Source organism: Phalangium opilio, unplaced genomic scaffold, assembly GCF_054372755.1.
Source record: "Phalangium opilio isolate 3A_F unplaced genomic scaffold, DU_Popi_V2 ptg000002l_1, whole genome shotgun sequence".
Classification (NCBI taxonomy): Eukaryota; Metazoa; Arthropoda; class Arachnida; order Opiliones; family Phalangiidae; genus Phalangium; species Phalangium opilio.
In genome coordinates this window covers 7,552,245-7,563,836 of record NW_028324144.1, presented here as the reverse complement: position 1 = coordinate 7,563,836, position 11,592 = coordinate 7,552,245, and the positions used below count along the sequence as shown (strand labels likewise).

The 11,592-nt window shown below is 35.9% G+C and overlaps 4 protein-coding genes across 6 annotated transcripts; 2 read left to right on the top strand and 2 right to left on the bottom strand.

Annotated features, from left to right (window-relative positions):
• The first annotated feature begins 44 nt into the window (after window positions 1–44).
• LOC149718566 (uncharacterized) lies at window positions 45–2,571 on the top strand. Of its 2 annotated transcripts, XM_089849559.1 has the most exons (7): window positions 45–565; window positions 642–865; window positions 941–1,071; window positions 1,135–1,589; window positions 1,655–1,898; window positions 1,957–2,204; window positions 2,291–2,430. In XM_089849559.1, the coding sequence occupies exons 1-7, from the start codon at window positions 148–150 to the stop codon at window positions 2,299–2,301; spliced, it is 1,731 nt and encodes a 576-aa protein (XP_089705685.1). In that variant the 5' UTR covers window positions 45–147; the 3' UTR covers window positions 2,302–2,430. The 2 variants fall into 2 exon arrangements, with proteins under 2 accessions (XP_089705685.1, XP_089705684.1); XM_089849558.1 differs by having other exon boundaries at window positions 1,957–2,571.
• Window positions 2,362–4,350, bottom strand: LOC149718565 (uncharacterized). The gene is made up of 3 exons (XM_089849737.1): window positions 4,048–4,350; window positions 3,441–3,961; window positions 2,362–3,378 (listed from the first exon to the last, which is right to left on the bottom strand). Exons 1-3 carry the CDS (start codon window positions 4,348–4,350, stop codon window positions 2,562–2,564), a joined length of 1,641 nt encoding a protein of 546 aa, XP_089705863.1. The 3' UTR covers window positions 2,362–2,561.
• A 167-nt stretch (window positions 4,351–4,517) lies between these two features.
• Window positions 4,518–7,044, top strand: LOC149718564 (uncharacterized). 2 transcript variants are annotated; one of them, XM_089849665.1, is made up of 7 exons: window positions 4,518–5,038; window positions 5,115–5,338; window positions 5,414–5,544; window positions 5,608–6,062; window positions 6,128–6,371; window positions 6,430–6,677; window positions 6,764–6,903. In XM_089849665.1, exons 1-7 carry the CDS (start codon window positions 4,621–4,623, stop codon window positions 6,772–6,774), a joined length of 1,731 nt encoding a protein of 576 aa, XP_089705791.1. In that variant the 5' UTR covers window positions 4,518–4,620; the 3' UTR covers window positions 6,775–6,903. The 2 variants fall into 2 exon arrangements, with proteins under 2 accessions (XP_089705791.1, XP_089705734.1); XM_089849608.1 differs by having other exon boundaries at window positions 6,430–7,044.
• On the bottom strand, window positions 6,835–8,823 carry LOC149718563 (uncharacterized). The gene is made up of 3 exons (XM_089849840.1): window positions 8,521–8,823; window positions 7,914–8,434; window positions 6,835–7,851 (listed from the first exon to the last, which is right to left on the bottom strand). Exons 1-3 carry the CDS (start codon window positions 8,821–8,823, stop codon window positions 7,035–7,037), a joined length of 1,641 nt encoding a protein of 546 aa, XP_089705966.1. The 3' UTR covers window positions 6,835–7,034.
• Between the last annotated feature and the right edge of the window lie 2,769 nt (window positions 8,824–11,592).

The window sequence follows — 11,592 nt, the reverse complement described above, 5'->3', positions numbered from 1 at the left end:
CCCCTTTCCTCCCCGATTTTTAGCGCAAATGGTGTATCACTCCTCTTGCGTTTATTTTTGGCGCATGCGCAGTCGTGTATTTGTATCATGCGCTCCCTTTCTTGCTCCATGTGCCATAGCGTTAAACCACGTTTGCGTTAAAAAGTCATGGATGTTGAAAAGGATTTGGTGAAGTTAAACATAAAGAAGTTAAGAGTTTTATGCACGAATTTGGGAATAAAATTCAAAAGCAAATGGAAAAAGGCGGAATACATCAACGAATTAAAGAAAAAAATAAGCGAAAATGGTGAAAACGCTCTCAGAGCTCAGCCTCTGGCACACGGTGTTGTAGATAAGCCTCGGTCATATAGTTTAGAACTTCCAGCACAAGTTCCAGATACAGATAGTGATGGAGCAATTTTGCAAAAAATGGATAGTACTTTCAATTATTTTCAAGAATTATGTTCCAAGTGCAATGATGCAGAATGCTTATGTAAAAGAAAAGCTTCGACACCCATATCAAAGCCAGAAAAAAAGAAGAAACCAGAACTCTGCTTAGGCACAGGGGTGCATTCATATTTTCAAGGTTTGTTAAATGTTCTAGTTTTGAAAAATGGGCATGTTTTATAGTTTCTGATTATGTTATTATTTTTAATGACTAGAAATTTGTGGTCAAGACGCTCCGCAACCTGACTCTATATCAAATTGGAATAAGGATCCTACTCCATCTACAATTCCAATGATTACAAGCGTAGAAGTTTACGATTATCTCATTCAAAGAAAGTCTGTGATAGACAATACCTCAAATAAGCATTTCAAAGGTTTTGAGAAAGCAGTCGCGCATCTTGAAGCCCAAGATATTGTTGGAGGGCTAGAAACTAGTCTTGTGAGTTTATTAATTTATTGTGTGGCCCAGTAATTTAATTCATGCTATTAATATCTTTCTTTTTTATTGTAAAAGGTTTATAGCCAATTCTTATATATAAAGTCCAGATGTTATCCATCTATGAAGGCCGAGAGCTACCGAGTTGTTGTGGTACTAGACAGCTTGGATCGAAATATTTGTGGAGGAGCTTGTGAATGCACAATCGGGTACGTTAATTGACTAAAAAGTACTTAACCCTCTTACCTTAATAACAATATTAACCTTTATAGAAAATCTGGGGCATGCAGTCATGTTGGAGCCTTGCTCTTATATGTGGAAAATTATACGAAGTTGAAAGGCGACGAATTTAAGGTGTCATGCACTTCACGACCTTGTGCTTGGAATGCTCCGAAAACTAGGAAAATGGTCTGCAAACCATTAACAGAAATAAGTTTCAACAGGCCCCGATTATATGTGGAAAAAAAGCAACAAACAGATACTATCATTTATTCTAAGTTTGACCCAAGGCACCCAGAGGATAGAGTTAGTGATCCAGAGCGTTTAAAACAAGCTATTTTAGACCTTTCGAAAATTCATCCGAAAACAGGAGCATTGCACTTTTGGGATTTAGAAAGCTCCATAGAAGAAACTCCTTCAAACATGAACTTAGAATTAGAAACTACAGTTCAACTAGACGAAGAATTAGAAATCCATCACGATCTACAACAGTTAATTTATACGCCAGGTAAGATAATATTGAACCGTTGAAACTTAAGTTCTCAAATCAAAATGAATCATCTTTTATTTAAGCTATGATATACCGTGATATGGAAGAAGATTTGCGTAATGATTTTGTTAGCCATCAAGTGGTTACTCAAGAAATAGTCGAGTTCATTGAAAATAAAACTAAAGAACAATCAACGAGCAATCTTTGGAAAGAACTAAGACGAGGAAGAATAACCAGTTCTCTATTTGGACGAATATTGAGTTGCCGAGAAAAAACGTTTCCCTCTTCTCTTGTAGATACAATTTTAAATCCTTCAAAACTAGATAGGTAAATATTTCACAATAATAGCTGGAAATGAAAATAATTAGTTTTTATTTTCATTTAGTTATGCCAGATTACCTCCTGCAATGGTACGCGGGCAAAAATTGGAACCCATCGCGAGAGAAGCTTATGAAAAAAAATTCAACGTTACTGTGGAAAAGAGTGGTTTGTCACTCATGTCAGAATACGCATTCATTGGGGCAAGTGGTGATGGCATAATCACAGACGCAACTGAAGATACAAAGGGAATATTGGAGATAAAATGTCCCTGCTCTATAAAGGGAACAGATATAACAAAAATGAAAATTTCTAGTATAGTGGATTCCTTTCCCTCATTCTGCCTTCAAAAGAAAAATGGAAAAATTACATTAAGTAGAAAATCTCCTTATTACGCGCAGGTCCAAGGTGAAATGGCAGTGAAGAAATTAAAATGGGCTGATTTTGTTGTTTATAACGAGTCATCAGAGGATGGTATTTTCAAAGAAAGAATTTTATTTGACCAACCGTTTTGGGAGAATGAGCTTTTACCAAAAATATTACGGTTTTTTACAAAATACATAACACCTTTTCTGATAAATGAATTAGATTGATAGGTTGTAAACATGTAACTCAAGGTCCTAAAAATTACTAAAATGAAAGTTCCTGAAATAAAAGTCATTTAAAAAAAAATTAAACTAAAGGTTCATAAATGTTTGTCAAATAACAACATACAGCAAATATATCACTGCTTAATTTAGCTAAAGTAATTGGCATATTACCATCAAAAATATGAAATTTTTTAGTTCTAGCTATAGCCCTTTCTACATGGATTCTGAGTTCAGCTATTCTCCTGGTTTCGATAATTTCTTTTTCTGTAAATTGTGGCCGATCTTTAAGGAATGGTGGCAAATTTAAACCACATTTCTTTTCTTTAAGCAAATCTTCAATTAAAAATCCTTTGTCTGCCATAACATTATCACCTTCATCCAACAATAATATGAGACCAGAATCTCTCGTTATTACTTTATCCGATACTCGGCCACCCCAACCATCAGATACGAATGATACCACACCGCCAGGGGTTATACCAACTAAAAATTTAAATGTATTGTGACTTTTATAATTAGAGAAGGTCATGTTTTGAGTTTCTAATGATTTTGGGCGTTCTATGAATATTTCTGTGCAATCTATTATAATTCGGGTTTGTGGATATTTTAAAAAACATTGCGGCATATATTTGTCGACCAAAGCTCTTGTAGGGAAGGGAAATAGTTCTTTTAGTTCCAACTTCATTAGCTTTATCCATGTACAAAATATTCGAGAATACGTTGTGCTGGAGATTTCAAACCGATCAGCAATGTCTTGGTGAAATAGTCCGACTTTAAGTCTCATCATAACTGCGAGAAACTCATCCTGCAGGGCAAGTTTACGAGTCCTCTTACTAGAAGTTTTGGTTTTTTCCTTCGCACCCCAATACGTCATTCTTTCAGCTTTTGGCTTTAGAAACCTTTGAAAAATAAGGAAATTGATTTATAAGCTCTTTTCAACGTCTTAATTTTAACAACTTACGTAAAAAGCCACATGAAAATGTTGAAACTTGGTAACCCAGTGTAAAATTTCGTCATTTCGTCATTGTCTCTAATTTTATCAACTCCCCAAGCCTTCTTCTGTAATTTCCGCATTAGTTCCTTATTTTCTTCCCGTAGAGTTCTGTTTTCAATTTCAAGATCAATGTAATCGGTCTGAGATCCTCTAGAATAATAAACTCTTTGTTGATGCGACACCGAAGCTGAATCTGTTTGAATGTCCTCTGTATCGTGAATGTCCATCTGTAAAGTTGCTGTACTAGAGATCTCCAATGTTTCTTCGAGACTTGTGACGGAGAATGGCGACACTATTTCATCCTGTATGTTCATGCCAGAATCCATATCTTCTATCGTGTCCTGTCTCACAAATTCTATTGAGTTATCAGTTACATGGATTGTTTCTTCCAAGCTTATATCTTTGCTACAATAATCGTGAAACTGCAGGGAGAGGTTCAGATTCTGTTGATGTACTAGTTTCTCTCTAAAACAGTTATAGTTTTCTTCCTAGAAAAATGAAACCCCTTATATTATTTCTGAACATGACCAAGGCTTAGGTGATTAAACATTTTAACGAAATTTTCGAAACTTACCCTTTTTTTACTTCTTTCCAGACACCGGATCGCCCTACGCTTAGCTTCATTAAGTTTTGCATTAGATATTATCCTATTTGAAGGTATATTGAGTGATGGAATCCAATCCGGATCACTTGGCTCCCAGCCTGGATAACCAGACACAAAATGACGACTACACACCCGCGAACTTGGCAACGGTTTCCAATCTTTTCGATTAATTATTCTTGCCCAAAGACGAGTTCTCTTTATAGGGATGCGATGGAATTTAATATTTCGGGTTCCGAATTTGCTCCTACAACCAACAAAACTACAGCAAACCATTTTAACTAAGTTTAAAATGAAGTACTTAAACGCATCCTAGCTCTCCATAGAAAATACTAGCAAAAATGCGCGCCGAAAACGGAGAATGATACAAACACGGTTTGGCGCATGCGCATATTTCCCCCCCTTTCCTCCCCGATTTTTAGCGCAAATGGTGTATCACTCCTCTTGCGTTTATTTTTGGCGCATGCGCAGTCGTGTATTTGTATCATGCGCTCCCTTTCTTGCTCCATGTGCCATAGCGTTAAACCACGTTTGCGTTAAAAAGTCATGGATGTTGAAAAGGATTTGGTGAAGTTAAACATAAAGAAGTTAAGAGTTTTATGCACGAATTTGGGAATAAAATTCAAAAGCAAATGGAAAAAGGCGGAATACATCAACGAATTAAAGAAAAAAATAAGCGAAAATGGTGAAAACGCTCTCAGAGCTCAGCCTCTGGCACACGGTGTTGTAGATAAGCCTCGGTCATATAGTTTAGAACTTCCAGCACAAGTTCCAGATACAGATAGTGATGGAGCAATTTTGCAAAAAATGGATAGTACTTTCAATTATTTTCAAGAATTATGTTCCAAGTGCAATGATGCAGAATGCTTATGTAAAAGAAAAGCTTCGACACCCATATCAAAGCCAGAAAAAAAGAAGAAACCAGAACTCTGCTTAGGCACAGGGGTGCATTCATATTTTCAAGGTTTGTTAAATGTTCTAGTTTTGAAAAATGGGCATGTTTTATAGTTTCTGATTATGTTATTATTTTTAATGACTAGAAATTTGTGGTCAAGACGCTCCGCAACCTGACTCTATATCAAATTGGAATAAGGATCCTACTCCATCTACAATTCCAATGATTACAAGCGTAGAAGTTTACGATTATCTCATTCAAAGAAAGTCTGTGATAGACAATACCTCAAATAAGCATTTCAAAGGTTTTGAGAAAGCAGTCGCGCATCTTGAAGCCCAAGATATTGTTGGAGGGCTAGAAACTAGTCTTGTGAGTTTATTAATTTATTGTGTGGCCCAGTAATTTAATTCATGCTATTAATATCTTTCTTTTTTATTGTAAAAGGTTTATAGCCAATTCTTATATATAAAGTCCAGATGTTATCCATCTATGAAGGCCGAGAGCTACCGAGTTGTTGTGGTACTAGACAGCTTGGATCGAAATATTTGTGGAGGAGCTTGTGAATGCACAATCGGGTACGTTAATTGACTAAAAAGTACTTAACCCTCTTACCTTAATAACAATATTAACCTTTATAGAAAATCTGGGGCATGCAGTCATGTTGGAGCCTTGCTCTTATATGTGGAAAATTATACGAAGTTGAAAGGCGACGAATTTAAGGTGTCATGCACTTCACGACCTTGTGCTTGGAATGCTCCGAAAACTAGGAAAATGGTCTGCAAACCATTAACAGAAATAAGTTTCAACAGGCCCCGATTATATGTGGAAAAAAAGCAACAAACAGATACTATCATTTATTCTAAGTTTGACCCAAGGCACCCAGAGGATAGAGTTAGTGATCCAGAGCGTTTAAAACAAGCTATTTTAGACCTTTCGAAAATTCATCCGAAAACAGGAGCATTGCACTTTTGGGATTTAGAAAGCTCCATAGAAGAAACTCCTTCAAACATGAACTTAGAATTAGAAACTACAGTTCAACTAGACGAAGAATTAGAAATCCATCACGATCTACAACAGTTAATTTATACGCCAGGTAAGATAATATTGAACCGTTGAAACTTAAGTTCTCAAATCAAAATGAATCATCTTTTATTTAAGCTATGATATACCGTGATATGGAAGAAGATTTGCGTAATGATTTTGTTAGCCATCAAGTGGTTACTCAAGAAATAGTCGAGTTCATTGAAAATAAAACTAAAGAACAATCAACGAGCAATCTTTGGAAAGAACTAAGACGAGGAAGAATAACCAGTTCTCTATTTGGACGAATATTGAGTTGCCGAGAAAAAACGTTTCCCTCTTCTCTTGTAGATACAATTTTAAATCCTTCAAAACTAGATAGGTAAATATTTCACAATAATAGCTGGAAATGAAAATAATTAGTTTTTATTTTCATTTAGTTATGCCAGATTACCTCCTGCAATGGTACGCGGGCAAAAATTGGAACCCATCGCGAGAGAAGCTTATGAAAAAAAATTCAACGTTACTGTGGAAAAGAGTGGTTTGTCACTCATGTCAGAATACGCATTCATTGGGGCAAGTGGTGATGGCATAATCACAGACGCAACTGAAGATACAAAGGGAATATTGGAGATAAAATGTCCCTGCTCTATAAAGGGAACAGATATAACAAAAATGAAAATTTCTAGTATAGTGGATTCCTTTCCCTCATTCTGCCTTCAAAAGAAAAATGGAAAAATTACATTAAGTAGAAAATCTCCTTATTACGCGCAGGTCCAAGGTGAAATGGCAGTGAAGAAATTAAAATGGGCTGATTTTGTTGTTTATAACGAGTCATCAGAGGATGGTATTTTCAAAGAAAGAATTTTATTTGACCAACCGTTTTGGGAGAATGAGCTTTTACCAAAAATATTACGGTTTTTTACAAAATACATAACACCTTTTCTGATAAATGAATTAGATTGATAGGTTGTAAACATGTAACTCAAGGTCCTAAAAATTACTAAAATGAAAGTTCCTGAAATAAAAGTCATTTAAAAAAAAATTAAACTAAAGGTTCATAAATGTTTGTCAAATAACAACATACAGCAAATATATCACTGCTTAATTTAGCTAAAGTAATTGGCATATTACCATCAAAAATATGAAATTTTTTAGTTCTAGCTATAGCCCTTTCTACATGGATTCTGAGTTCAGCTATTCTCCTGGTTTCGATAATTTCTTTTTCTGTAAATTGTGGCCGATCTTTAAGGAATGGTGGCAAATTTAAACCACATTTCTTTTCTTTAAGCAAATCTTCAATTAAAAATCCTTTGTCTGCCATAACATTATCACCTTCATCCAACAATAATATGAGACCAGAATCTCTCGTTATTACTTTATCCGATACTCGGCCACCCCAACCATCAGATACGAATGATACCACACCGCCAGGGGTTATACCAACTAAAAATTTAAATGTATTGTGACTTTTATAATTAGAGAAGGTCATGTTTTGAGTTTCTAATGATTTTGGGCGTTCTATGAATATTTCTGTGCAATCTATTATAATTCGGGTTTGTGGATATTTTAAAAAACATTGCGGCATATATTTGTCGACCAAAGCTCTTGTAGGGAAGGGAAATAGTTCTTTTAGTTCCAACTTCATTAGCTTTATCCATGTACAAAATATTCGAGAATACGTTGTGCTGGAGATTTCAAACCGATCAGCAATGTCTTGGTGAAATAGTCCGACTTTAAGTCTCATCATAACTGCGAGAAACTCATCCTGCAGGGCAAGTTTACGAGTCCTCTTACTAGAAGTTTTGGTTTTTTCCTTCGCACCCCAATACGTCATTCTTTCAGCTTTTGGCTTTAGAAACCTTTGAAAAATAAGGAAATTGATTTATAAGCTCTTTTCAACGTCTTAATTTTAACAACTTACGTAAAAAGCCACATGAAAATGTTGAAACTTGGTAACCCAGTGTAAAATTTCGTCATTTCGTCATTGTCTCTAATTTTATCAACTCCCCAAGCCTTCTTCTGTAATTTCCGCATTAGTTCCTTATTTTCTTCCCGTAGAGTTCTGTTTTCAATTTCAAGATCAATGTAATCGGTCTGAGATCCTCTAGAATAATAAACTCTTTGTTGATGCGACACCGAAGCTGAATCTGTTTGAATGTCCTCTGTATCGTGAATGTCCATCTGTAAAGTTGCTGTACTAGAGATCTCCAATGTTTCTTCGAGACTTGTGACGGAGAATGGCGACACTATTTCATCCTGTATGTTCATGCCAGAATCCATATCTTCTATCGTGTCCTGTCTCACAAATTCTATTGAGTTATCAGTTACATGGATTGTTTCTTCCAAGCTTATATCTTTGCTACAATAATCGTGAAACTGCAGGGAGAGGTTCAGATTCTGTTGATGTACTAGTTTCTCTCTAAAACAGTTATAGTTTTCTTCCTAGAAAAATGAAACCCCTTATATTATTTCTGAACATGACCAAGGCTTAGGTGATTAAACATTTTAACGAAATTTTCGAAACTTACCCTTTTTTTACTTCTTTCCAGACACCGGATCGCCCTACGCTTAGCTTCATTAAGTTTTGCATTAGATATTATCCTATTTGAAGGTATATTGAGTGATGGAATCCAATCCGGATCACTTGGCTCCCAGCCTGGATAACCAGACACAAAATGACGACTACACACCCGCGAACTTGGCAACGGTTTCCAATCTTTTCGATTAATTATTCTTGCCCAAAGACGAGTTCTCTTTATAGGGATGCGATGGAATTTAATATTTCGGGTTCCGAATTTGCTCCTACAACCAACAAAACTACAGCAAACCATTTTAACTAAGTTTAAAATGAAGTACTTAAACGCATCCTAGCTCTCCATAGAAAATACTAGCAAAAATGCGCGCCGAAAACGGAGAATGATACAAACACGGTTTGGCGCATGCGCATATTTCCCCCCCTTTCCTCCCCGATTTTTAGCGCAAATGGTGTATCCCGACGGGGACGTTTTATATTTAATTAATTTTTATTAATTTCCGTATTCATTAATGGAAGGAAAAGTGTTTGTAGAATAAAGAGATGTTTATTAACAGAGAATTAAAACATTTGCAAGATGAAACATTACCGTATTTATTTTTTGTTCAAATTGAATAGCTCCTTCGCTCGCCGATAGGGGCGCCACGTATCAAAAACCCTATCACACACGCGAAGGGGTGGGATGGAAATTTTCGTAACAGAATGTCGCGAGACCCCCCTTGCAATAGTTTGTCTAGGTTGTTAATAGTGTTCTAATGTCTATGGAGCAGGCTGACTGGGCGTCTGGGACCCTAATATGATCCGGTGGATCTTAGGGAATTGGGAACAGGAAAATAAACTGTGGAGGAAAGCCAACCTGCATTCAGATGCCCCCAACTAACTAGCTACTTTCTATATTATTATTTTTTACCCTGTGCTCTTTTGGGAGCCGCTCTATTTCAAAAGGGTGTATATCTATATATATACGGCAACAATAAACCTGTAAACCTGTGGATCAGTGTGGGAAATGGGGTTTTTTTTAAACTGGACATTGAGCCAGCGACCCCTCTGGCCTGGAATAAATAATCCGGTCCATGACCACCAATCAGGGCACGTCGTCTTCTAAACTAAAGAAGCGGATAATTAAAATTTTCAGTTTGTCTGGATTCTGGGGGTACGTTCAGTAATGCAAATCTGAAGGAAATCGCTGTTTTCTTGATGTTTGGTTGATGGGCCTTTAGAGTAAAATATAACTGGATATGATCTGGCTTCGTTTTAGCATAAGTACAATAGCAATTATTTTATTTATTATTATAACGCGAGTGCAAAGTTTTAGTGTAAATGCAGACTTACTAGTTTACGTGAAACATAGAAGAAAATCAAAATGGTATTGAACTATTTTTCATAACGGGGCCCAAAGATGTTTTGATACGGTGCTTTTGAAAACACTCACATTGTAACTTTAAAATTTGTCGCTAAAAATTCATTATGTTAAGTTTATTTTTGTTGCACATAATTTTGAATTTGTTTTTATATTTTATTTCCGGTGAATTTATTTGACGAACTTGTATTATGATAACTGTGCGGCGCGCCATTGCGAAACAGTACAATTGTTCAATTGACAGCTGTTTTAGGTCAGATTGTCATCGAAATTGTTTCGGAACTTGATCCATTTTGGAAAATAAATCTAGACAAACAGAATATACGGGAGGAGTGGAAGGAAAGCCTCAACTTGTTGCCCCTTTTTCCTGGTACAGGGCGACTTCCGCTAAGCAAAATTAAACGGGCCGGAAGCTCTCATGTACCAATTTAGGAGCAACATCATTATTTGCGCTTGTGGAGCTTCCACTCCTCCCCTTTACTCTCTTTGATCTAGATAAGGGTTAAAAAGCTGCAAATTATGTTAGTTAATTTATGAACGTTTGGTGTACTATAAATATATTTATAAACTTTGGTTCGTGTAAATTTTATACAGGATTGGTAGATCCTTATTTGTCAGTAACTGTTGGCATATACAACACTATTTGTGTTCTTATGGCTTAGGTATTTTTTTTAACATAACGTCATGCCTTAAAAGAACGGGCTTTTTCTAAATATAAAAGAAAAGATATTAAAAAAATAAATGACCAAGTGGCGTCAGTTAAACCGAACCACTTAATCTTACGGAATTGGTTGAACTCTCAAGTAAATAAATGATCTCTTATTGCAGAAAAAATAGCATTTAATTAGTCTTAAAAACGAAGACTACTTCGCCATCCGTTTAGTGGCGTCTGCTAAACCGAACCACTTAATCTTACAGGCTGCGTTCAGTAACACTCATCAGGAAAAACATCGATGTTTGGGAAAATGAAATCGGTGTTCTTTTGACGTCATGATGACGTTGCAGTTGTTGAACGGCACAATTTTGTGTAATCGATGCTTTTCAAAATGGCGACGATATTATGATAACGTTACTGCAGAGGCTTAAATAATAAATCCAAAATATTTACAAAGATATTGTACTTCAATTTATCAATTAAATCAAAATTCTGTCAGAATCCATTTTTTACCGAAATAATATATTACTTTTTAGTATTATTATCGATAAGGATAATATTTGTCAATTCTACATTATTTTAATTGTCGCGGCGCAAAATGACGAAATTTACGTCATGAATCCGATGCTCATCAAAAAAACCTCCTCTCATAGCCGATTTTTCTGATGGGCATCCGATGAGAATCATGACGTCACGCCCAAAGACGCGAAAAACCGTTCAGTAAGACATCGATGTCATCTTTTAGTCATCGATGTTTTTGATGCCGGTTACTGAACGCAGCCACAAGATTGGTTGAATTCTCACAGGCGGAGAGACGTTAACCAATGGTGGCGCGATAGTCCTCGTTTTTAAGGATAATTAAATGCTAATTATTTTGAAATAAGATGTATAGGCTACTTTTAATATTTTTCCTTTCACATTTAGAAAAAGGCCATTCATTTAAGGGATAACGTTATGTTAGCTAACCCTTTCATTAAGTCTCGAATAAGTTCAAGATAGCATGAAACGTGGATGACATGAAACTTGTTAGCTGGCATCATCCGAGACTACAA